At 36.9% G+C, this 22,806-nt stretch overlaps 3 protein-coding genes across 4 annotated transcripts; all 3 read left to right on the top strand.

Annotated features, from left to right (window-relative positions):
* Window positions 1-115: 115 nt before the first annotated feature.
* On the top strand, window positions 116-6,630 carry LOC104598398 (cell division topological specificity factor homolog, chloroplastic-like). Of its 2 annotated transcripts, XM_088901616.1 has the most exons (3): window positions 212-351; window positions 4,930-5,014; window positions 5,846-6,630. In XM_088901616.1, the coding sequence occupies exons 2-3, from the start codon at window positions 5,006-5,008 to the stop codon at window positions 6,449-6,451; spliced, it is 615 nt and encodes a 204-aa protein (XP_088757742.1). In that variant the 5' UTR covers window positions 212-351; window positions 4,930-5,005; the 3' UTR covers window positions 6,452-6,630. The 2 variants fall into 2 exon arrangements, with proteins under 2 accessions (XP_010258738.1, XP_088757742.1); XM_010260436.3 differs by lacking the exon at window positions 4,930-5,014 and having other exon boundaries at window positions 116-351.
* Window positions 6,631-12,994: 6,364 nt separating this feature from the next.
* Window positions 12,995-15,685, top strand: LOC104598389 (eukaryotic translation initiation factor 5A-2). Its single transcript, XM_010260427.3, has 5 exons — window positions 12,995-13,242; window positions 14,575-14,697; window positions 14,803-14,859; window positions 14,942-15,016; window positions 15,372-15,685. The coding sequence occupies exons 1-5, from the start codon at window positions 13,120-13,122 to the stop codon at window positions 15,471-15,473; spliced, it is 480 nt and encodes a 159-aa protein (XP_010258729.1). The 5' UTR covers window positions 12,995-13,119; the 3' UTR covers window positions 15,474-15,685.
* Window positions 15,686-15,890: 205 nt separating this feature from the next.
* Window positions 15,891-18,698, top strand: LOC104603044 (two-component response regulator ARR4-like). Its single transcript, XM_088900295.1, has 4 exons — window positions 15,891-15,972; window positions 17,691-17,773; window positions 17,875-18,026; window positions 18,330-18,698. The coding sequence occupies exons 1-4, from the start codon at window positions 15,891-15,893 to the stop codon at window positions 18,580-18,582; spliced, it is 570 nt and encodes a 189-aa protein (XP_088756421.1). The 3' UTR covers window positions 18,583-18,698.
* Window positions 18,699-22,806: the final 4,108 nt, after the last annotated feature.

Here is a 22,806-nt window from a genome sequence, read left to right as displayed (position 1 = left end):
GAAGAGCGGAGAAGAGAACGATTTAATAGGGCCTTATTATGACTAAAGTGCCCTCACTTTTATTTTTAAATTACTAAAATACCACATATTCCCATGGCCATGGGTTTTCTTTCCTGGTACTCCTGCTGGTGACAGAGTGGAAACCCCTGAAAAAGTCGCGCGAGGAGAACAGAAGTAATAGGAAGGTTGGAATGCGTTGATTGAGAGATTTGAGAGAGAAAAAGTGAGACACAGAGTGAGAGCAGCAGGAGTATAAGAGAGACAATGGCGATTTCTGGAGATTTGAGGGTTTCTGCCACATTAGCTTCCTATCCTTCGCACTCCTTTCGACGGTCCGTTGCACCCTCAAAGGTTAGTTTTCTCTCTCTCTCTCTCTCTCTCTCTTTAGAGTCCTCTGTGAAAGACAACTTTTCTCAAACAAATTTTGTGCAAATGTACCAATATCCACCAGTAGAGTTTGAGATTCCAGAAAGAGTCTTCCCAGTCAGATGCATGACCATTTCCTTTCAGGGTTTTCGTATGGTTTATGATCCAACATGATAGATGCTGGGTATTATTAGAGCTGATTTCTTTTTTCTGCCTCACATTTGTGCTTCTACTTATTGGGTGTTTCTTCAGTTTAGTACTAAATAGCTAGAACATGATACTCTATCTCTATGACGAATAACTTCTTGGCCAGATCTCAATTCTTTCCCCATCTGTATTTTTTATTTAGCTTATTATGCAAATGTAATTAAGGTCTTCAGGATTCCTCTAGCCTTTGCATCACGTCAGAGTTGACATGAATTGAAAATTTATGAGATTATTATTTGGATGTTGTTAATCTCGTTGTCTATATCAGAAGAGGGACAAGGGATTTCAAGAATAAAAAGGCATCTTGGCTGAATAAATTTCTGTCACCTATGTTGGTATTATTTGAGTTTTTGTCTATAATTTTGTTCTAGATATTGGTCTGCCGAAGAACTGATTTTCTTGTTGTTATGGTGGTTCATATTGGGCCTATTCTCTTCTTTGGTTAACAGAGAGAACTCCCTTTCCACTGTGTTCCCAAATCGACTAAATTTCTTTAAATAGAAGAAACACTAAATTGTGAGGTTTTCTTCGGGGTCATATTTCTGCAATGTTTGTTGTGGGTTTCAGATTTATTTATCCAGTTCACGTGGCAGTTCCTTTATGGTTGATGCCTGTGAACTTGATCATTTTAAGAATTGATTGTTTGGTTATCAGAATTTAATTCCTACTTTTTGTGTGCCTCATTGTTTTCGTATGCATGCTTTCGAGTTTCTACCTTTAAGCCATGACTCTAAAGATGAAACACATTACATCTTGATGAAGGCAATGCTAAACCCACCCTTCTGCTCAAAACGTGGAATAAAGTAACAAAACAAAAAAAGCCCCCCATATTCTTATATATCCTTGATTAAGAGTACATGTTTTTGTTTGGTTGCTTGTATTCAGTGTTAGTTAGAAAATCACAAGGATTCCAGTTTACTTTTTCCTTTCTTTTTTTTTTTTTGGTAAGAAAAAAAAGGCCAAGACATCCATTCAAACAGGGGGAGGAATTGACATCCCAATAAATACATTCGATTAGTTGTGGAGCCAAATAAAGGTCACTAAATATAGATTTGTAGCAAGGGTCTTCTTGGTTATGACATGAGCTGCAGAATTTGGCTTTCCTTGGAATGTGAAAATCTTACCTCCCCCCCCCTCCCAATAAAATGGATAAATGGCAATCTGAAAATGCCATTTAAAGGTGAAGGGGCAATCAGAGTCTTCCTATTTTACATAATCATAGATATAGTGTCAAACACCACTTAGAAGCAATAATAAAAGGTCGTCATAACCTATCAAAAAATAATAATAAAAGGTTGTCATATGGGCACTCAAGTAAGGGTTGGTGTAATATTTGTATATTGAAGTCATGGTCCAACCTTCAGTAAATTAAATCCACTCAATAGGAGAAGCTCCTCTTTGTTAAGTGTTTGGCACAGTTAATTAACTAGAAGATTTGGATGGCAGGAAATGTGTTCAAGGAGTAAGGTATTATGTTTATTCAGATGAACAAATAGGATAGGTCAGTGAGTGATATATAAATGTATTCAATGTATTCATGAATTTTTATAATTGTGCTTCAACTTTTGAATGGATATTTGTAATGTGCTCCTCAATATGCATGATATGGCATTATGCCTGTCCAAGTGTAACCCTTCATATTAATTATTAAATAATACCAATATTGTGTTTGTCAGTCAGTTAAGGCAACTTATTGAACTTTTAAAATAGTCCAGTTTGAAATGTTCCCTTTAAAAAGTTAGGTAAGGGCATTTGGTGAGCCTCATTTACCAATGCTCCTTATCTTTGATAAGATGATAAGGAGAACCAAGCATTTGGTAACATTGGTAAGAAAAGTTATTCTATTTTAAATATCAACATTGTCCTTGTGATTCTATGTAGCATGTTGCATCTAAAAACCATGCTAGGGAAGGAATCACTTCTTTCTGGGCCCTGCTTGAGATGTTAGCAAGTTTCTTACTAAAGTAACTATACCAGCTACAAAATCATGGGTATTAGAACCTGCCTTAAGAAGTGACTGACTGAAAATGCTAAGGCCTTCCAAGATTTGATAGTAGTTGCTGGATGAAATTTGAGAGATTTAATTTGGTTTTATTTGGCCAGTTGCTCTTGGTCCTTTTTCAGGTGCTTTTTTCATCCTATACTATTTACAACAGGACATGACGTTGCAATTTAGATCCACCAGAAATCATATTTTCATGATTTTATTTAGGGGTTTTTACCGATGTAGTCCATTTGGTGGCAAATGTTGTAAGATGTAATTAGACCTATGACTTTGTTTTGGAATGCAAGGAACATCCCAGTGGAGGATGCATACGCTGATATGGTCATTAGAACACCAAACAACTTTGGATGCAAAGCAGTATATCTAGTGTTGACAACTTTACATTAGAGCTCTTTGATCAAGTAGAACTTGAAATTACTACATTGTGGTTGGATGCAGAATGCCAACAAGTTGACTCATGAGCTTGGCCGTGAGAATGCTAAATCCCACCAATAAATGCAGCAATTTGAGATCAGAAGTCAGATCCAACTTTTCAGACCAAGGAGCCTAAAAAATGGCCCTAACCTAAGGGGCCTTGCTGGGATTCAAAAAGAAACCCCTAGAGTGTATCACCAAAAAGTGCAGAACTAATCCATGAAATGCCTAGAAAATTATAGAAACAGTAAGGATGAAAGCAGAGCAAAATGGAGGCAGGAAGACAAATTTACACAATATCTGTTCTAAATCTCCAACATTTTCTTAGTTGCGACAAAAATTCCAAAAAAAAACAACTAGTTCCCCTGGTCAATGGAAAAGAAAAAGGAAGAACAGAGAAGAAAACAATAAAAATTCCAATAAGAGGAATTATCATTCTTCAAAAAAAAAGAGAAATGATTGTGGACAATGATACCTTCTCCTTATGCAATTAATGCTCAGAATCTTCAAATCACTTTCTTGTTTACTGTAAACTCTCTTGTCATTTATGGACTTTGGCATTACAAATGCTGTCTTCCGGAAACAGTTCTGGAGCTATGGGGATTTTACCTGCCGCTATTATCTGGACAGTGTAGAGAAAGAAATATGCATAGTTTTTGAGTAAGCATTCAGATATGGATACAATAAGAAACAACTTAAAAGGACTGTTTTATTCCTAGTTAAGCATACAAAAACCTTTTTTGGGAGTCCAGCTTATCTCTTTTTGAATGCTGTATCTCTTTTTGTTTCTTTTTGTTTTGTATATCCCCACTGTAAAGGGGTGCAACTCAGGTTGGCCCGAGTTACATTTTACCCTATTTCAGGTTAGAGCATTGGGTTGGGTGTATTGAAATTTTGACAAAATCCAAATCCTAACCCGCTCAAGTTCCACCCCTACCATCGTACGTACATGGGCTTCTGTAAACTTTTGGGTGGGTTAGTTTATCAATACAATATATTACTTTACCTTTTAAAAAACAGTAAAATATATTCGTTGGATAGAGTAGGGGTGCAAATGGATCGGTCATGATCCGATCCGGTCCGAAGTTCGACCCTATCAATGTTATGAAAATCGTAATTGTAGCGTAAATTGTAGAGAAGATTGAATCGAATCGAATCATGAATCGATATATAGTAAAGTGATTCTACCCAGTTTTTAATCTATATCTACCATGTATGTACCTAAATCAATAGAATTTACCACTTATACAATAGAAGTCTAAGATGATATAATCAAATTTGACTTGAAAGTTAAATAATCCACATACAATGACTCTTTATCCTACATATGTTGGAAAATAAACTCAATATATGGTTTTAAATAACATAAATAAGTCAATTTGTAGTAAGGTATTTAGTACAAGTCACCTTTGACAAAATTAAATATTAACAAAATAAAATGACAAAGTAGAGAACTAATTCTTAATTGAATTAATTTGAATCGCAAGAATTGTATACATTGTAAGATTTATGATTCAGATCATAGGATTCAAACAAAAATCTTACAATTTTTGTAGAAAAGTATTCAAACATAAGATTCAAATCAAAACTGTTGGGATTCATGATTCAAATCAAAACCGTTGGGATTCATGATTCAAATCATGAATCGTATCGTAAATCATAAGATTTTAACATTGGATCCTATTTTTTCAGATTTGGGTCATCCCCTATCCGATCCGAAAGGATCTGATCCATATATATATATATATATATATATATAATATGTTATTTATATTTCATTTTTGTAAATTTTTTATATTATTTATTTATTTATAGAAAGCATGTATATATATGATAAAAATAGTTGAGAATACTTGCATTTTTTGTTTTTCTTTATTTAAACTGTTATATTTTCTTTTTCTTTTAATAATTTATTAATTTTTTAAAAATGATATCAGATTGGATCGGATCGATAGTGTATCAGATCGGATTCGAATATACCCTTATTCGAATCTGCATCCCTAGGACAGGGACATGCGTGAGGTATCTCTTACCAGATAAAACACATGAAGCTCCCTTTTTGCAATTGTTAGGCATGGATTCTTATAAGTATTATGTGTGGACTGTGGATTCTGTAGGGTTTGTGAGAATCCTTCTCAGCATAATTTCATATCTAAGGGGGAATTTCATGTTATATTGAAAAATATGAGGTTATTTCTGGAAAAAGGGTTCTGAAAACTCAGATCCAAATAAGTTGATCCTTTTTCATATCTGCAAATTGCTCCTTTTGGGTTAAAAAAAAAGGTTTATATCTGATATCTACCAAATGAATGTTATTGGGTTTTCTTATCCTAGCCGAGAACAGAGAAAAGTCCTTTCAAGGACTGCCTATTGCAGCCTAAATGCCCAAGCATGTGAACTGTTCATATGATTTCCTGAGATATTGCATCATTTTATCCTAGTTTTATTGTTAAATAGCCTATTTATAATTTTATATCATTTGAAGTTCTTTCAATGATTAACAGGAAGCTATCTGTGCATCATGTTATCATATCATACAGATGGTGTCATTTTTCTACCTGTTCATTCATTCAATAGCTTTCCTAGAATCGTATCTGATGAAATTATTTTAGTTGTGTTAGAGATGATTTTCATTTGTACCATGGATGACTAATTCATATATGACATTAATGTTATTTTCTTATTTTTTAGAAAACCAGAAGAGGCTACACAAGACCGGGGGGTGGGGGGTAGCATTAATTCCTATATGACATTAATGTTATTTTTTCAAATCACACAAGGAATATCATCACCTTTTTGTTGTCCTACTGACACCAAAGAATTCATTCTTTTTCATCTTATTGCGTCTTGCAGGTGCCATTCAGTGGTTTCCTTAATGGGAGATCTCATATTTCTGAACTTACACCCAGATGTCCCCTCATAGCCCTTGAAGGTCACAAGATTCAATGCTATAATCACCGTACTTTTGGTATCAGAGATGACAATGGGTTTTCTTCCAAAACGTTGAACCAAGAACTAGAGGGTTTCCTCCTAAATGCAATAAATATGAACTTATTTGAGCGTCTAAACTTGGCCTGGAGGATACTGTTCCTACCACCAATTACAAGGAGGAACTCTAACGCAAAGATTGCCAAGCAACGCTTGAAGATGATCCTCTTTTCTGATAGATGTGCAGTTAGTGATGAGGCAAAGCAGAAGATTGTGAAGAACATTGTGGGTGCTTTATCTGATTTTGTGGAGATTGATTCACAGGATAAAGTCCAGCTCAGTGTCTCAACAGATCCAGATCTTGGGACTGTGTACTCTGTCACAGTGCCAGTCCGGCGGGTGAAACCTGAATATCAAGATGAGGATGAGTTGGGGGCAATAACAAGCATAGAGTACAAAGATACTGGGGAGGGTTCTGGTTCTGTTGATGTCAAATTTGATTTCTTTATTCCCAATGACAAAACTCAGTAATTTTTAATGTTTTTATTCTTCTGCTCATTTCTCCTTTTTTACCCTTCTTTTATTAAACATCTAGGATCAGATGGAAATATTTTCTTGTAGCAGAAGTCCACGACTGTAGTAGTTCAGATCTTGGATCCTTAGGACTCCTAATTCCTAAGGTCATTTGTATATATTGGAATTTTCGTTCACTACCTGGTCTCCCTTTGAATTATGTATTCCAATGGATGGTTGCATTATTTGGTCTCAGTTTGGAAGGAGTATAAATACAAATATATACAGTACAAATACATACAAAACAATATAAAATACTAGGTTTTGCACTCTATATATTTGCATTTGCACTCCTTCCAAACTGAGCCCAGATGTCATATTACCCAGATTCAATTGGTATTTGGTAAGAACTTGTACTAATAATAAAAAAAAGTAACATGAATTTGTTTTTTTTCCGAAGCGAATATGAACTTGTTTTATGTTGAATTCTGGAAGTTGGAGCACATGGTTTTAAATTTTTAATTTGCAGCAACCCAGTGCAACATAATGTTCCTATTTACTATTTAGCCCCTCTTTTGCATTTCATCGGGGTAAATGTATTCATCCATCTCACACATATACAGGCAGCGTCCTGCATAGATGGCTATGTGTCTATGTGCCTGTACATGGACTATGTGTTTACATCGGACATACATCAGATTTTGACATTCCATTGATCCCATGGGCTCCATTTGTGAAGAGTACAAATATAAACACGCTCAGTGTATGTTATTTTCTAATCCTTGTATTTCTACTATACATATTTATATTAATGGTGACCCATGCAATGCAAAGGATGTTGTATTTTTACTTTTTTTACATGTATAATAGTAAAAACAATCTTTTCCTTTTTGGTTATTGAGTTTCAAATTTTCTTTTTTATATAGCTTATATATTATGAACACATAAACCAATGGTGGCTCAGCTGATATCTTATCTAGTTAGTTGTGGCATGGCAAAGACTTGGGTTGGGGCATTGTGTAGCCCTATAGAGCCAAACATGAGATTAATAACCAAGTTAAAAAAAAAAACAATTTCAAAATTGAACTAATCAAGATAATAAAAAACTCACATTAAATTCTTTCTTACTACATTTTATTATTGAACCATAAGAATCCATTAAACAAATCTATATTAAATTAAAATAATAATAAACAAAGGGAAAAACTTGGCAGAGCCAAGACTTTTCTTTGCGGGGTGGGGGGGAGTTAAACAAGAAAATGAGATGGGAAGTAAAAGAGGTGGGGTTTGGAGAAAAATGGCCTAAGAAAGTTTGGGTAAACAAGGATTTAATGGGGAGGGGAGATGTTATAAATATTGACTATTAAGGTGTGTGTGTGAGAGAGAGAGAGAGATTTATTAGAGAGTAAATATAGATTTTATGAGAGACAATAAAGACCTAGGAGGTTTTTAATGATTTAATATAAAACTAAATATGCACATGTGTGAGAAAGGAGAGGAGGAGTGAGCTCTTTGGTGAGAGGACCTTTACCTCCCTTCTTTCCTCTTTCCATATATATATATATATATATATAGATTTGCACTCTCTCCAAACTGAGCCTTGAGGACATTTTTACATGGCATTTGCTTTTCATCTATTGTCTTATTTGACATAAATGAATAGTTGATGTATATGTACAGCATGAATATCTCTTAAAGGACAATAATAATAATATTGCAAATTCTTTTTTCTATATATAGTTCTATAATGTTAAAATTAAGAAAATAAACTATTTTTGGACTCCCATTTTTATATATACTTGTAAATTACTGGTTTGGAATTGTGATGATTGTTTAGGTTGTGTTTGGTACCATTGCCACTTATACTTGCAATGTTTTATGTCAATCAATACAAATTTTATGAGAATTGACATGGGTATAATTGACCACTCCATTGGATGATGACACATGGCACACATCCTGGGGACAATCTTGTCATTTCGACCTCAGCTAAGGGCAATAGTGTAACTTCCAGGGGTCATTACTGTGACAGCATTTACTACAAGTGTTATGATCTCACCGGATTCTTTCCCGGCGCATCAATGATGGGGTAACGCTCAACCACTAGGATCTCGCCCCAATAACATTCGTATTCATGTCTGTAACTCACATGACTGTTACCTCTCACCCACTACTGGGTTTTTAGGCAACTCCGGCTATAAAAGGGCACCATAGTCAAAGGTATCCTCTCTTTTGCACACTTAAGCTCTTAGCTCTCTTGCTTACTGTGACCTTGGCTATCCTACAGACCTCGGCTAACTTGATCATCAAAGTCCTTGCCCTTGGGACCACATCTCAGGGCCTCTGATGTTTATTGACTCTTATAGGTAGGACCCTTGGTTACTTCACCTTGAAAGTGACCTAATTGCCCTTGGAACCACAACTATTTCAACTTGGAAGTAATCAAGCTACCCTTGGCTCCAAATTTGGTAGTAACAAGAATATATTTTCCTATCATAAATGCTTTGATTTATCAATACAACATTTGTACCATTGGTGTTTCTTGAGGAAATGTCAAATTTTGTGTTTCTATTATAAATGCCAATACCCAATCTAATGCCTATATTATTTTTAGTGAAAATAGTTATATGATATGATGTGATGAGACAATTTCTCAAAATTTTGTAGTAACCAAACCAAAAGCGTTACAAGTAAAAGTAACAATAGTACCAAAAACAACATTGTTTGTCTATACAAATAGTATGCATCCCATGACCCTACTAGCTACATCTTATGTACACTACAACCACATATCTCCCCCATTGAATAATAGTTATTAAAGTTTAATATAGATGTTTCCAATATGTGATTGTAGTCTCTTGTGGCCAATGTTTTGTGGTCAGCAGATCTAGGCTCCTATCCACAACACAACTCCAATACAAAGGAGAAGTCTAACCAACCTGACCTAAAATGACAATGCACTTTGGTCGAGTTGCTTTCGAAACATCGCTCACAAAGTAGGTACGGACGGGATCAATCTCATGGATAGAAAGGCATTCTATTTTGTGCATGCCCATGCACTCTTGCACTAACCTCACTAGTCATTACAGCACCTCGCATTTATGGAAGAGACGTGCCTTGTACTATTGAGTAATGACACTTCGTCCCGAAACTTTCATTTGCCACAAAGAGCTACTCTATGCCTTTTAGAATCTAACACTTTTTTCCTATTCTATTAGGTTTCATTTGGTTTGTGGGAAGATTTGGGTGGGATGGGAATGTGTAAAAATTTACTCATTCATTGTTTGGTTTTATATATGTGAAAATAATAAGAAAAGCATTGTGGCGAGAGGAAAGGGAAGACCATGAACAGTTCTTTGTTTCACCAAGAGGAAGACGAATAGTAGTTCCCCGGCAAAAAGCAAAGACAATGAACAATGGGGTGCTCTATTTCACCAAGAGGAAGATGAACAGTAGTTTGTCGACGGAAAGCGAAGACGATGAACAGAGAGGTACTAGAGGGTAAATGATCCTGGTCACCGTCGTTGGTATTTCTTGTGTTCATTGTCGAGAAGACGATGAACAGTGCTTTTGGACTGGTTCGAAATCGATGAACAATGTCGAGAAGACCAGAAGATCACATGAGCCACCTGATTTTTGAATTAAAGCCCCAAAGAAAAGCCCATCTGGACTGGTTCGAAATCGACCTCTATCTCCTAAAGCCATGGAGACCCTACTCATCGACTGTATACAGAGCAGTCTTCGACCCTACTCATCAACGGTGAAAAACAAAAGACGGAAGAAGAAGAAAGAGAAGAAGAGAGGAGAGAGGAGAGAGGGAGGAAGGGAGTGGCTGAGAGGGGGTGCCGCCACCGTTGCTTTGTTTCTAGGTTTGAACAGGGAAGGGGAGGTAGCAGATTGCCGATGGTAATGGGGAAGGCACTGGTTCTCTCCCTCCTCCGTTCATCCTCGCTGGTTCTCTAATAGTGGTTTCTCAATTTTTTCCATCGAAATCGCACGGTTTTGGTGCAACCCCAAATTCACGATTTTGGGATCTGAAATCCCACATTTTTCTCATCCCATCCCTCTATTTCCCTCAAAACAAATGAGAAAAAGGAATATTTTTAGAATATTCCCTTTTTCTCATCCCCATCCCACAAACCAAACATAGCCTTAGTTTTAAACTTGTATGAGACCATTTTGCCTTTTCTATTATTGCAACTCTAAAATCAAGTTTTGAACTTTTTTCTCTTCCTAGAGCATGTTATAATCTCTACTTCGATATCCTGCCACCTTTGCCTTTTCTATTATTGCAACTCTAAAATCCAAGTTTTGAACCTTTTTTCTCTTCCTAGAGCATGTTATAATCTCTACTTCTATCTCCTGCCACTTTCAATATTTAAACTGTTATAATCTCTCTCTCTCTCTCTCCATTGTTCAGAAAGTAAACAAAACGATGTTATGAGTTCTTTGAACTGGTTAGAACCAACAATGGTGGACACTCTACTTCTTTGTAGCTCTCCTTTAAGTCTTTCTCTTGAACACATGAAAAGAAAAAAAATAATAATAAGAATATGGCAAATGCTAGCATGTGAAAATACTTTACTTTAAAAGCGAATTGTGATCACACCCCCTCAATTGGCATGCATCTCGCTTCATTATTCATTTCACTTATATATATATATGAAAAGCATTATTCATTTCACATGCTAGTAGGTCTCTAAGAAAAAGCTCAAAATTTGGGTTTTGGATATGCAATAAATAAGGCAAAATGGTCTCATAAAAGTTCAAAATTGGTATAGTGCTAATGGCAAGAATAGGGTATTGGAATAGAAGTATAGGATAGCCATGTATGACAAATGAATGGTCAGGGAGTTATGTATCACTACCCCCAAAGGGCAGGGTAGTTCTCTTCTTTTTTCCAGAAATTATGGAATTGTGCACGGATCCTAATCACTCTTTCCATGTTGAGAATGTTATCCCAATCTAGGTCTACCCTATGCATAAATGCATGTATTCATGTATCCAAGTTCACATTTGCCCCTCAAAGAATGTACCTCAAAAACACCCCACATACACATTTCAGCGTGCATTGAGAACATCTCCCATACTTGTCATTAGAAGATGTTCCAAATGCATGGTTGGGATGTTTTTGGGGCGCATTATGTGGGGGAAGATTTGAACTCTATGTATCCATGATTTGGCCAAGAGGGGTCTAAAAGAGTCTAGGAATTTTGCCTCTGGTTGCCCAAAATGGCTACAGGGACCTGGCAAACCAAGGCTTTAGTTAGACCCTATTTCTTCTGTGTCTGTACTGTTTTGTTTTCTCTCTGTAATACCAAAAAAAAAAATGTAATTATGTTTTTATATATGCATATATGTATGTCTGCAGGCTTGATTGAGACATGGTTGGATTGGGCTTGGGCTACTTAAGATTTAAGCCTATGCTTAGTCTGAAAAAAATTAAAAAAGTCCTAACTTTTGAACCCAAGTACAACTTAAATATTGAAAACCCAAGCCCATCCTATGCATAATTGTGGGCTACGTTGATCCAGACTTAGGTTGGGCCGGCCCAAGTTTAACCCCTAATTAATAGCTAGGGATGTGTAATTTACTAACCTAGGGTTCTGATCTCCTGGTCTCCTCTCAAGTTGGCCCAAAAGCGAAATGCATGTAAAAATATCTTGTCTTCACAGTTTTATCGTGGTGGCCCCAATTTTATACATACATAGTGATCCCAGTCTGATGGCGGCCCTGGTCTCAACGTGATCTGCGTGATGTGTGTCTGCACATCTCAATCTCATACCTGGTGGTCCCAGTTTTATAGTGACTCTCACTGAGATGTGAAATACAAAATCGAGTTCGGGCAACACCCGTTCAGGCAGTCTTTACAGCCTTGTATTGGGAATATCTCTCTATTCATGTGCTTATATTCCCATGCAAGGTTGCAAAAAGGCTGTTGGGACAGTGCGAGTCAAAGCCCACAAAATCATCATAGGGGCAGTTCTTGTTGGAAGGAGTTTCCAACTCTAATTCGAGCGAGGAGAAAAGATTCTGAGTTCAGGTCTGATTCCGACAATCATCCCAACAAGCCATTACACCATACATCGGGAACACCTCTCTTGTTATTATTTATGGAAGTTCTGATACAATCCGGATGAGCTGGAGGCAAAATCATACACACCCGGCTAAATTGTCTATCACGGTTGAACACGTCAGTTCTCACTGTAGACCCGTGATAGGTAGTTCATCCATCTCCAGCTAATCCGCTCCCGTCTTAAGAGATGTTGCTGATGAACGACTGTAATGGTTTGACCGTTTGATTGGATCAGATCGGGTCTCAAATATTCCTATTGAACCATAGATGTGATCAAATGTCTCAGGGCTCTCTTTATAAGCTATAATGCAGTAGTTATTCTTCGCAATCTTACCATCCACGAGAGGAGGGATCTAACGGTGAAAAATGACAGACGCAAAAAGGTTTGCAGCGACTAGCGAGAGCGAGAGTTCCATGAAATGAAACCCTAGACTCCCGGAATCATGCTTTTTTTAGTTTGAAGAGAAAAAGGAGGAGAGAGAAAAATAGATAAATAATTATATATTTATATTTATATAAGCTGATCTAACTTTTGTTGGTTTTCTACGCCTCTCGAGCTCTGCAACTTTTCTTTTCTCTCTTTGTATCAACACAACACCAAAGTTCAGTCATGTCGGACGAAGACCACGACTTCGAGTCGAAGGCCGATGCCGGAGCTTCAAAGACATATCCTCAGCAGGCCGGGACCATCCGTAAGAACGGATACATTGTCATCAAAGGAAGACCCTGCAAGGTTTTTTTTTTTTTTTTTTTCATCCATTCCTAATACTTGTATCTCTTTATAGATCTGGGATATTGGATTTTCGCTAGATCCTTGATGAGTTCTTCTCCTGTTTTTTAGTTTATTCTCCCAATAATGAGGTTTTGATTTCTTTGGGTTCTTAGGGTTTTCAGTTTATAGTAATGATCTTTTGTGACCTCTGTTGATGTTGGTCTTGTTTCGTTTTGGTTGTTTCAGTTGCCTATCCTTCGATTTCATACAACTACTGTAGTTTTCTTATAGCATTTTTTGCATTGCTGGATTATGTGTTCCTATTGCTGGTTCACATGCGGTTCTATGTTTCCCCACCTAATATTTATAATTGAGGTTTCTCAGGTGTTCTCTCCCCAGTATTTTTTTTTTTGGCTTTTTAACTGAACTGATTATTTTCATGGCACTTTTATTCTTGATTTTGTTGCATCAAGTTTTATTGTGCAGATTTTTGTGTTTTTTTTTTCTTCCAAGTAACTTACAGGACAACGCTTTCCTTCCTCATGGTTTTTCTTGATTATGCTTTCTACCCTGCATAATGTTGGTGTTTATACGGATATTTGCTTTGGTTAGTTTGTCACTATTTCCATGTTCTTCGATTTTAGATTTCTGCCTATCCGTGTTTGCTGTATTATTTAATCATTTTGGTTGTAATGGTGTACTGTAGCCTCGATGTTCTTTGGGTTGACCCATTTGGCTCTTACTCTCAGTTATAATAATATACTATTTAGTAATTTAAGTTAGTAAGACATCAATATTTTTATATATTTATCACTCTTATCATGATCTTATTTTTGCTCATTTCAATACTTTTGCTTTGCGGGCATATTGATCAATTAAATAGAGTTTGTAATCTGAAGCTGAAAATGGGAATTATGTGACCAATTTATGTCATGAGTCAGGCTGTCTGAGTGGCCTGATCTGTACTCTGTATCATGCATTATGCTATTGTACTTGTGGACTGCATATTACAATTGAAATTTTGTTAATATTTATATGCCTATAGATAATCTCAGTTTTCATGATTCTCTTGCCTTGACTATTCTCGATCACCAAGTTGAAATATTTAAGCATGTCTCTTTTTTTCCTCACCTAGCATTCTAAAAAAAAACGCCAACGTGCCAAACTCTTTTGGGTCTCGGGAGGGGCAGAGTGGATACAGACCTAATGTTTGGCATTTTTTTCACTCGAAGTGGCTTCTATTATGCTCAACCTGCATTCTCACACTTGTCAGCCCCAAATTTTACCATTACATCAAGCAATGGCCCCTCCTCCCCTCATATTATGAACTTAGATGAATGTTTTTTTTTACAGGTTGTGGAGGTTTCAACTTCCAAGACTGGCAAGCATGGTCATGCTAAGTGCCACTTTGTTGGAATTGATATTTTCAACGCTAAGAAGCTTGAAGATATTGTGCCATCTTCCCATAACTGTGATGTAAGGACTGTACTTTGTTGGTGCAATTTTGTGTAATTTTATCGTCTTACTCATTTGCATTTGGCAGATTTTGCAGGATTAACACGTTATTGTGCCTGTGTGCAGGTTCCCCATGTCTCTCGTACTGACTACCAATTGATTGATATTTCTGAAGATGGATTTGTATGCCCAGATTTTCCCCCTCTTTTCTTAGTTCTCCCATCATTTATGAATCTCTATTTTGATTATATATTAAATGCATCAGGTGAGTCTGTTGACTGAAAGTGGCAACACTAAGGATGATCTGAGACTCCCTACTGATGAAACTTTGCTTGCCTCAGTAAGTTACTTTAGCAACTTGTGGTTTTTTCCCAATTTCCTCCCCTTTTTCTTTGAGATACTTGTCTTTGCTAGAGTATATCTATTGCATTATTATATTACTGTTTTGGAATTTCTAGGATGATCTAGGTTCTACCTTGTAGTTTCTGCATGGAATATAAAGTATTTGATTTATTGTTTATTATTTGTGGTCTCGTTATCATTGTGTTAAACGCACAATATTCATGTTGTATGCTAGAAAAATTTTCTCATCAAGTTCCCTGTAGATTGAATGTTGTTTGCCTATTTCTCCCACTGAAGTATCGGTTAAAGTTTCCTAGCTCAAAAGTTTTTATGGACGTCTTTATGGAATGCAGATCAAAGAAGGTTTTGCTGAGGGGAAGGACCTTGTTGTGACTGTAATGTCTGCAATGGGAGAAGAACAGATCTGTGCTCTCAAGGACATTGGCCCCAAGTAGTTTTTGTTTGGTTTGGATACTGTTGTTGCAATTTGAGGTGAAGATTTTTACAAGGATTCTTACGTCTTTGCCAATTTTAGACCGAGAAGTATAGTTGTATATCCTGTTTTAATTTTTGATTGGATTTGAGAACCTGAGTTCAAGTTTCGAGCGATGAATACTCAACCGGCGTGGTATTGGATTGTGTTGTGGGCCTTTACCCATTTACAGAACTTTGTTTTTGGTAGCAGCAGCTTTATTCAATCTCTTGATACTTGAGTGGACAATCATAGAGAAAAGGCTTGAGACCTAGAAAACTAATATTATAGAACTAAACTAATCAACTGTTATTTATTAAAATTCAAGGGGTTCTTGATTTAATTAAATTTCGTCTGATATTCGTTTCCCTTCGGGTGTCCGTGTCACATTTATTCCCCAATGTCCTCGGTCCTATCGAGACTTGTTCGCATCGGAATGGGATCTGCTCCTCACACATGGGCGCTTTACAGGCACATCTACCGTACAGATTTTTTATTTTCACTGCAGAATTATTTTAAAAGGTTAAAAATCTGTGAATTGACATTAATTCCGAAGTGACGTCCACTTTAATTGTACTTTAGGTCTATAAATTAATAGGCTGGGTTAATCAGTCATTCTCCCTTTATAAATACGCGAGATGTTTTCATCTGAGTGTTGTGTGTAAATCTGTGTGAGGCGTCCTGTGTGATGAGAAGATCCGGTCTCGTTCGCATCTGAGTGTTGTGTATTGAGGTCGGTCTCTCGCATCTGAGTGTTGTGTATTGAGGTGGCAAATTCAGGGATATGCCCTTGAAAAATGCTACATCTTCTCTCTTTCCAAAAAAAGCATCCTTGTGTAAGCAACGTTAGATCATTTTCGTGAGGGCCACCGCTCCAGCCGGAGACCAAAAAGGTACTATTGTCAAAGGAACTGTACATTGCACAAAAAGGTAAAAGTACACTTTTTACCTACACTTGGAGTCGAGTCTGTAATAGTAAGTGTACCGTTATCTGAATTCAGACCGAGACACTTTCAGATATCTATCAGACCGGTAACACGTTGACCAGAGGACTGAGGCGGTGGTACTCGGCCAGACCCAGACCCAGATTAGTAATCTGTACTTTCTAAGTGTTCACTTTGCTCCCCGAATTTTGAAACTACATAATTATCTGAATTTTCAAAACGTGGGGCATTATTGCCGTTGTTTTAGAAAACGGTGATAAATCAGTGTCCTATCAGAAAAGATTGATGCTTCAGAAAATATTTGTTTATTTGGAATTGTTTTTTTCATAAAAAATAGTATTCTAAACCATAGCTTGGAAATTGAAAAGACATAGTTTGGAGCAACATCAATTAGGCATTCTTGAAGCAGCAGCTTGTTATTGTCAATAGGGATATGAGATGGCAGTGACAGGGGCATGATGTGGCACTGACAGGGGCACGATGTGGCACTAGATAATAGATACCAATGTTTCTTGAAACATTGATATCAAATAAAAAACATTGTTATTACTTCAGAAAATGTCCTACCTTGCAACAATGTTTCCAAACAAAAAAAAGATACCATTTTATCAAAAAAGGTGTTTCCAATCCACAGCATCACTGTTTTCATATGCAGCATCGATGCCAAACATATATCTAATAACTGCCATTAATCAGTCGTTAAGTGTCATTTGAAAAGACACAAATACTGAAATACCCTTTGAGTGTCTTTTCTCTTTATCAACTATCCAAACATTGATAAAAAATGAATAGTCCTAAATCTTTGCCTCTTTTTTTCAAGAAAATTGGAGTCGCTAAAATGCACACTGAAACGTAACCCCAACTTTCATGAATAAAAGAGGCAAAGATCTGTTTATTTTTATTAACATGTGGATGATTGATAAAAAAAAATTAGATAACACTCAAAAGGCATTTGTGTCTTTTCAAATGTTACTTACTAGCTGGTTAACAAATTGGTAAACAACAAGTATTAGATTGACAAATTTTGGAAATTCATGTACTAAATTGTCACGTTTTAAAATTTAAAGACCAAAATAACACTAGACCCAAAATACAAGTACTAATCAGAAATTTTCACTTTTGTAACTAGAAGACAACCATTCACTTTTGTATTTTTGTTGTTGCAACTAGCAGACAAGCATTCCTCGGAATGTTGTTTTGTTTGGTTCTTCTTCATACTTGTCATGGTTTGTTTTAGTTAGCTAATACCTAAGTAGTTGAAATCGTTACCGCGGTGGATAGCGGAAGGAGAGCTCTGCAATTTTTAAGTTTGGATGGGGAGAACTCTGTTGGATTAGATGCAAGTGAAATTAGTTGATACATGGCTCTGCATGGTTTCTCCATTAGATTTTGTTTTGTTTTAGTGGCTTACCTGTTTCGTTTCTTTTCTATTAATTGTAGGGGTTGAAGGTGAATATGGTTATCACCGATTATTGTATGCCAGGGATGACCGGATATGAACTGCTCAAGAAAATACAGGTTAGATTTAATTTTCTTTTGAACCATTCTCTGGCGATCATGTCGTCCGAAAACACCTTGGTTCGTATTGACAGGTATTTTCTACCTATCCTCTGCTTTCTTATTAATCTCTTCTCCCCGTTCTTGCTTTCGAAAGTGTAAAAGTATTAACTCTGCTTAAGAAAGACCGAGTAAGAGTTATTGATAAAGAGGAAGATAGAGAGTCATTTAGCTTTGTTTTGAGAAAAAATCAGAAAGGTGATCTAGTGATCATGCTGCTTCGGATTTTGTTTTGATGGTTTTGTTTGAACTTGTGTACTCTGTAGAGCTAGTGGAGGTGGAGAAGACATAGAATATAACTATTAACAAACTACTTTTGGTTGTGATTGTTTGAGCAGGTGTTTAGAAGAAGGTGCAGAGGAATTTATAATAAAGCCAGTAAAGTTGTCGGACGTGAAGCGTCTGAAGCATAATTTAACGAGAGAAGAGGGTCAGGCAAATGAACCCAGATGGTCCTACAAGAGGAAATTGCAAAATGGACCTTCATCGCCCCTGTCATCATCACTCTCCTCATCGTCCACCTTCACCTTGTCATCTCCATCGTCGCCGGAGTCACCTTCAAGGCGAGTTAAAGTAACTAGCGGCGAATAACTCTTCCCATTCTTTTCTTTTTCTTGTAGGTTTTTTAGTCACATCTGTTTTTTCCTATTAATTTTGGTTTAATTACATACAGTTCATATTATTAAGTTTTGCCTTTTTCTAATGTTCACTAACTCAAATAAAATTTCTACCTCTGAAGCGAAAAAAAAAAATTATACCATTTTTTTTACGAAGGGAATTCGTGACTGTGAACAGAGGAAGGAACCGAATAGCTAAGCCGATCGGGTTGTTAATAGGATTATTTAATGGACACCCTGTTTTATTCATTCCACCATCGGTTGTGGATAAGGATTATTAGACTTGTAATAGGGTGGGCAGTTGGTTGTCTCAAGGTCCAACAGCCAAGTTTGCCCCAGTCATGGTTTTAAGGAGGTTCTTCGATCTGTTGAAAATAGAAAGCCAGAAAGAACATTAGGTTTATAGGAAGAAGAGCGGCCAGATAATGCACAGCCGGATGATTTCTCTCTCGCCGGTGGCTTCCGCATTGACGGACGCCGGTGTGGATTGAGCTCTTCGGTGCTTGTGGGGTAGGGTTTGGTGGAGGAGAAACAAAAATGAGAGGAAGGAATGGGAGTAGTGCATTTTTTTGTCATTTTGTGTCCGATTCAACTGGCCACTTGTTAAAGGAACCCACGGGTTTACATAAGGCGGACTCATTTTTGTCTACAGTAGCCCTTTCGTAACGTAGAGTAGAAAATGGCTTTTTTGGAAAAATTTCCGACAGATACTAACTTTCGAAATGCGATAATCTACTGCATTCTATTAATCAGTCGTTAAGTGACATAATAAAATATACAAATATTCTTCAAGTGTCTTTTAATTTTCTTTATCAATTATCTATGATCCTAGTTGTTCTATTACTGGTTGATAAAACAAAACTGTGTAACAAATGCCTTTCAAATTAAACGCATCTCAACACTCATCAGTCTTCAAAGAAAAAACCGGGAATCCTCCATTAATAGACAAAGTGGTGTGAGTCATTGGCTCGGAGGCCGAAGGCCATTCAAGCTGGTTCAACTGAACGTATATTTTCTGTATACATCCCTAGCATCAATGCTGATATTTTACGGTGGATGTGCCCAATGAGTACTGGCTTTATGGCCCTTCACTTACATCTAATCCAACAGAGTTCTCCCCATCCAAACTTAAAATTTGCAGAGCTCTCCTTTCGCTATCCACTGCGGTAATGATTGTAGAGCTCTCCTTCCGCTATCCACCGCTCTCCTTTACAAGAACATATCTTGAGCAAGCGTTCAATGACTTCAGGTCAACGAGGCTATCGTCAACTGCGGTTATTCGATATGTTGAAAACCACTGTTTTCAAAATCGGATTGGACCGGAAAAATCGGGTCCGTTTTTCTCTAAAATCGCTTTTTTCCTCAAAATTGTTGATTTCGGTCAGTAAACTGCTGAACTGGTTGGTTAATTATTCGAACAGTTCGAACGGTTTTGACCATTTTTTCAAATTTTTTATTTTTTTATCAAAATGGGCTGGCCGTTCGAGTCAAACGGTAACTGGACCCCTGACCGGTTCGGTCACCAGTTCGTTTTTAAAAACCATGTTGAAAATAGAAAGCTAGAAAGAACACTACCTTTGTAGGAAGAAGAAGAAGAAGAACCTCGGATGATTTCCCTCTCACCGCTGGTGGCTTCTGAGTTGACGGACGCTGGTGTGGATCGAGCTCGCTGGTGCTTATGAGGTAGGGTTCGGTGGAAGAGAAACAAAAATGGGAGAAAGAAGGTCTACTTACAATTGTATCAAAAATTTAGGGGAGGTAATTGCAATTATTAAACTTTAATGGGATTTCAGCAATTTACCCAAACTTTTGAATCCAGGACCAGCACGAGGATTGAAAATTTAAGCGACGTCTGTATAAAATTGCGAGCTGAATCAGTTCGAGCTTGGGTTGGGCCGCCCAAATTGCACCCCTAATTTGCCGTGATGGCTATGACTATCAGGTGGAGGGACATTCTACAACTCCACGCACCAGCATTTACAGAACAACAATAGCTGCTTTGCTTGAAGTTGATGGCAAATTTGTCAACTAATTCAGGTTTGTCATTGTACACAATTTGATCCTCCATTGGATATATAACATAATTTTCTCTTAGTTGGAGTAGTTAGGATATAGGAATGTTTGAAGCAGTGAAAATGTCTCTTGGACTCTGACTGGCTCTCAACTAGACCAGAGTTTTGTCATGGTTATTTTTTTATGCATGGGTCGGATTTGCAGGAATCCTCCCTTAACTCAATTTGGAAGGAGTATAAATACAAATTTATAAAATATAAATACATACAAAATACAAAGTTTTACACTCTATAAATTTATATTTGTATTCCTTTCAAACTGAGCCTTACCTTAAATCAACAGTCACCATTCACCCTAGTCCCTAGGAATATCTGTGGGTTGGATACGGGTTTGCCTCGACCTGAATCAATCCGATCAAATGAACTGGAATGTTGAACCTAATCCGACCTCTTCCACAAACAATACACCTATACTCAACTAAGGATATATGTTCAAAATGTTTAAATGCTACAATGCCAATTGGGTTAGGGTAGGATTTGCAATGGGCCCGACCCAAAATCTGATTCAGGTTAATCCAACCCTAACACAGTAGGGTTGGGTCAATGCAAATTTACCATCCACTGATATTCCTAATTAATCTTATTGTGCGCTGGCTAAAAGGCCCTGAAATTCTGAAACCTTAAAACTTGTTTATGAGTTTGGATTGGCTCCCCATAAAATGCACCTGACACCCATTCCACACCAAGGTTTTTAAAACCGACCTGGAGAATGAACTGGTTAGGGGTTTGATTCTCGAGTTGAATGGTCCGATAGTTTGAATGAATGGTTGATCTGTTCTGACAAAAAAAATTAAAAAAACAGTCAAAATCATTCAAACAGTTAATTGTTCAAATTAGCAATTTGTTGATCAAAATCAATGGTTTTTGAGAAAAATCCGAATTTGAGAAAAAACGAAACCAATCACCTGACCGATTCCTAATTTTTCTGGTCCGATTGTCCAATCCGGTCCGATTTTAAAAACCATGCTCCACACGTTTCCCACAGCACAGGAACATATTCGAAGAGATGTTCCAATACACGGTTGGGATGTACTGTAGGGTGGGTATCATGTGCATTTTATGGGAGGCCAACGCGAATTTCTTGTTTACCATCTGGTGTCCGATTAGGCACTGGGTGCTGATTAGATGCTAACAGCACCTCCGTCTCTGCAGTTTCCATTTCATCTTCATCACTCTGTTCTGATTCCAAAGGCACAATGCATGACATCTTACGATGTATCATACGATTCACACCATGTTATTTCAACCACATCACAATGCGACCAGTAGATTCAAAATACATCATATCTTGTAATCCCTCGTAATACCTTCTAAAGACCAAACTCTTGTGCTATTAAAATTGTTCGGAAATTACAGCTAAAATAATCTAATTTCTTTTCATGTAGTTTCTTTACCAACACCCCAGAAGTAGATAAACTAGGTTGTTAAATTTGTCCATTGAGGTGATATGTTTATTTATTTAATATCTAAATGTGGGTGTAAATACTAAGTGTGGTCTTTCAATCCTGATAATCTTGTATTTTCTGTTTCAAGGGGAAGCAAAAACATAATAAAAATATATGTATCTGTACCAAGGTTCAAAGTATTGTTACATATTGGCTCGTATTGATACATATCATTATGGGACCCTTCCGATATATCCCTATAGTGAGTGTATCGAGGGTCTGACCGGTTCAGGGGATGGAGGGGTCCTAAACCGGTTCCCCTGAACCAGTTTTGAAAAAAAAATAAAAAAAAAGTAAAAAAACAAGTATCCAAATGCCCGATACGCCGGTAGGGGCGTATCGGGCGTATCGACATTTTGAACCTTGATCTGTACTATTTATAAAAATGAGGATGGTGGCAGCAATGTTTCGTCAAAAGCCTGATTTTCACTTTCCATTTTTATCCTTTATGTTTTTTATTTTTTCAATTTTATTTAATTAACAGTTCACACTTGTAATTGGATAAAGCAAATAAAATAAAAATAAAACCGTTGTGGAAACCTACTCCTCTCTCCCCTTATGCCTTATTTGATCTTCTCCCTGAGCTAACGAACCTCTTCACTGATTAGAGCCAACACGTGTCAAGCATCGGATGGTTTGCCCAAACCACAAATTTGAATTGAATGGACGAATGGATTTTTT

The sequence above is a fragment of the Nelumbo nucifera genome, chromosome 3 (assembly GCF_055504915.1).
Source record: "Nelumbo nucifera cultivar China Antique chromosome 3, China Antique-T2T, whole genome shotgun sequence".
NCBI lineage: Eukaryota > Viridiplantae > Streptophyta > Magnoliopsida > Proteales > Nelumbonaceae > Nelumbo > Nelumbo nucifera.
This window is presented reverse-complemented; position numbering and strand designations above follow the sequence as displayed.

Bases quoted from the DNA above. Each gene is read 5' to 3' on its own strand.
- LOC104598398 (XM_010260436.3), top strand. From the start codon at position 265: ATGGCGATTTCTGGAGATTTGAGGGTTTCTGCCACATTAGCTTCCTAT. The intron at 352-5,845 runs GTTAGTTTTCTC...TGCGTCTTGCAG, and splicing joins GGTCCGTTGCACCCTCAAAG to GTGCCATTCAGTGGTTTCCT.
- LOC104603044 (XM_088900295.1), top strand. From the start codon at position 15,891: ATGTCCTCGGTCCTATCGAGACTTGTTCGCATCGGAATGGGATCTGCT. The intron at 17,774-17,874 runs GCAAGTGAAATT...TATTAATTGTAG, and splicing joins AGAACTCTGTTGGATTAGAT to GGGTTGAAGGTGAATATGGT. The intron at 18,027-18,329 runs GTATTTTCTACC...TTGTTTGAGCAG, and splicing joins ACCTTGGTTCGTATTGACAG to GTGTTTAGAAGAAGGTGCAG.
- LOC104598389 (XM_010260427.3), top strand. From the start codon at position 13,120: ATGTCGGACGAAGACCACGACTTCGAGTCGAAGGCCGATGCCGGAGCT. The intron at 13,243-14,574 runs GTTTTTTTTTTT...TTTTTTTTACAG, and splicing joins TCAAAGGAAGACCCTGCAAG to GTTGTGGAGGTTTCAACTTC. The intron at 14,860-14,941 runs GTATGCCCAGAT...TAAATGCATCAG, and splicing joins ATATTTCTGAAGATGGATTT to GTGAGTCTGTTGACTGAAAG.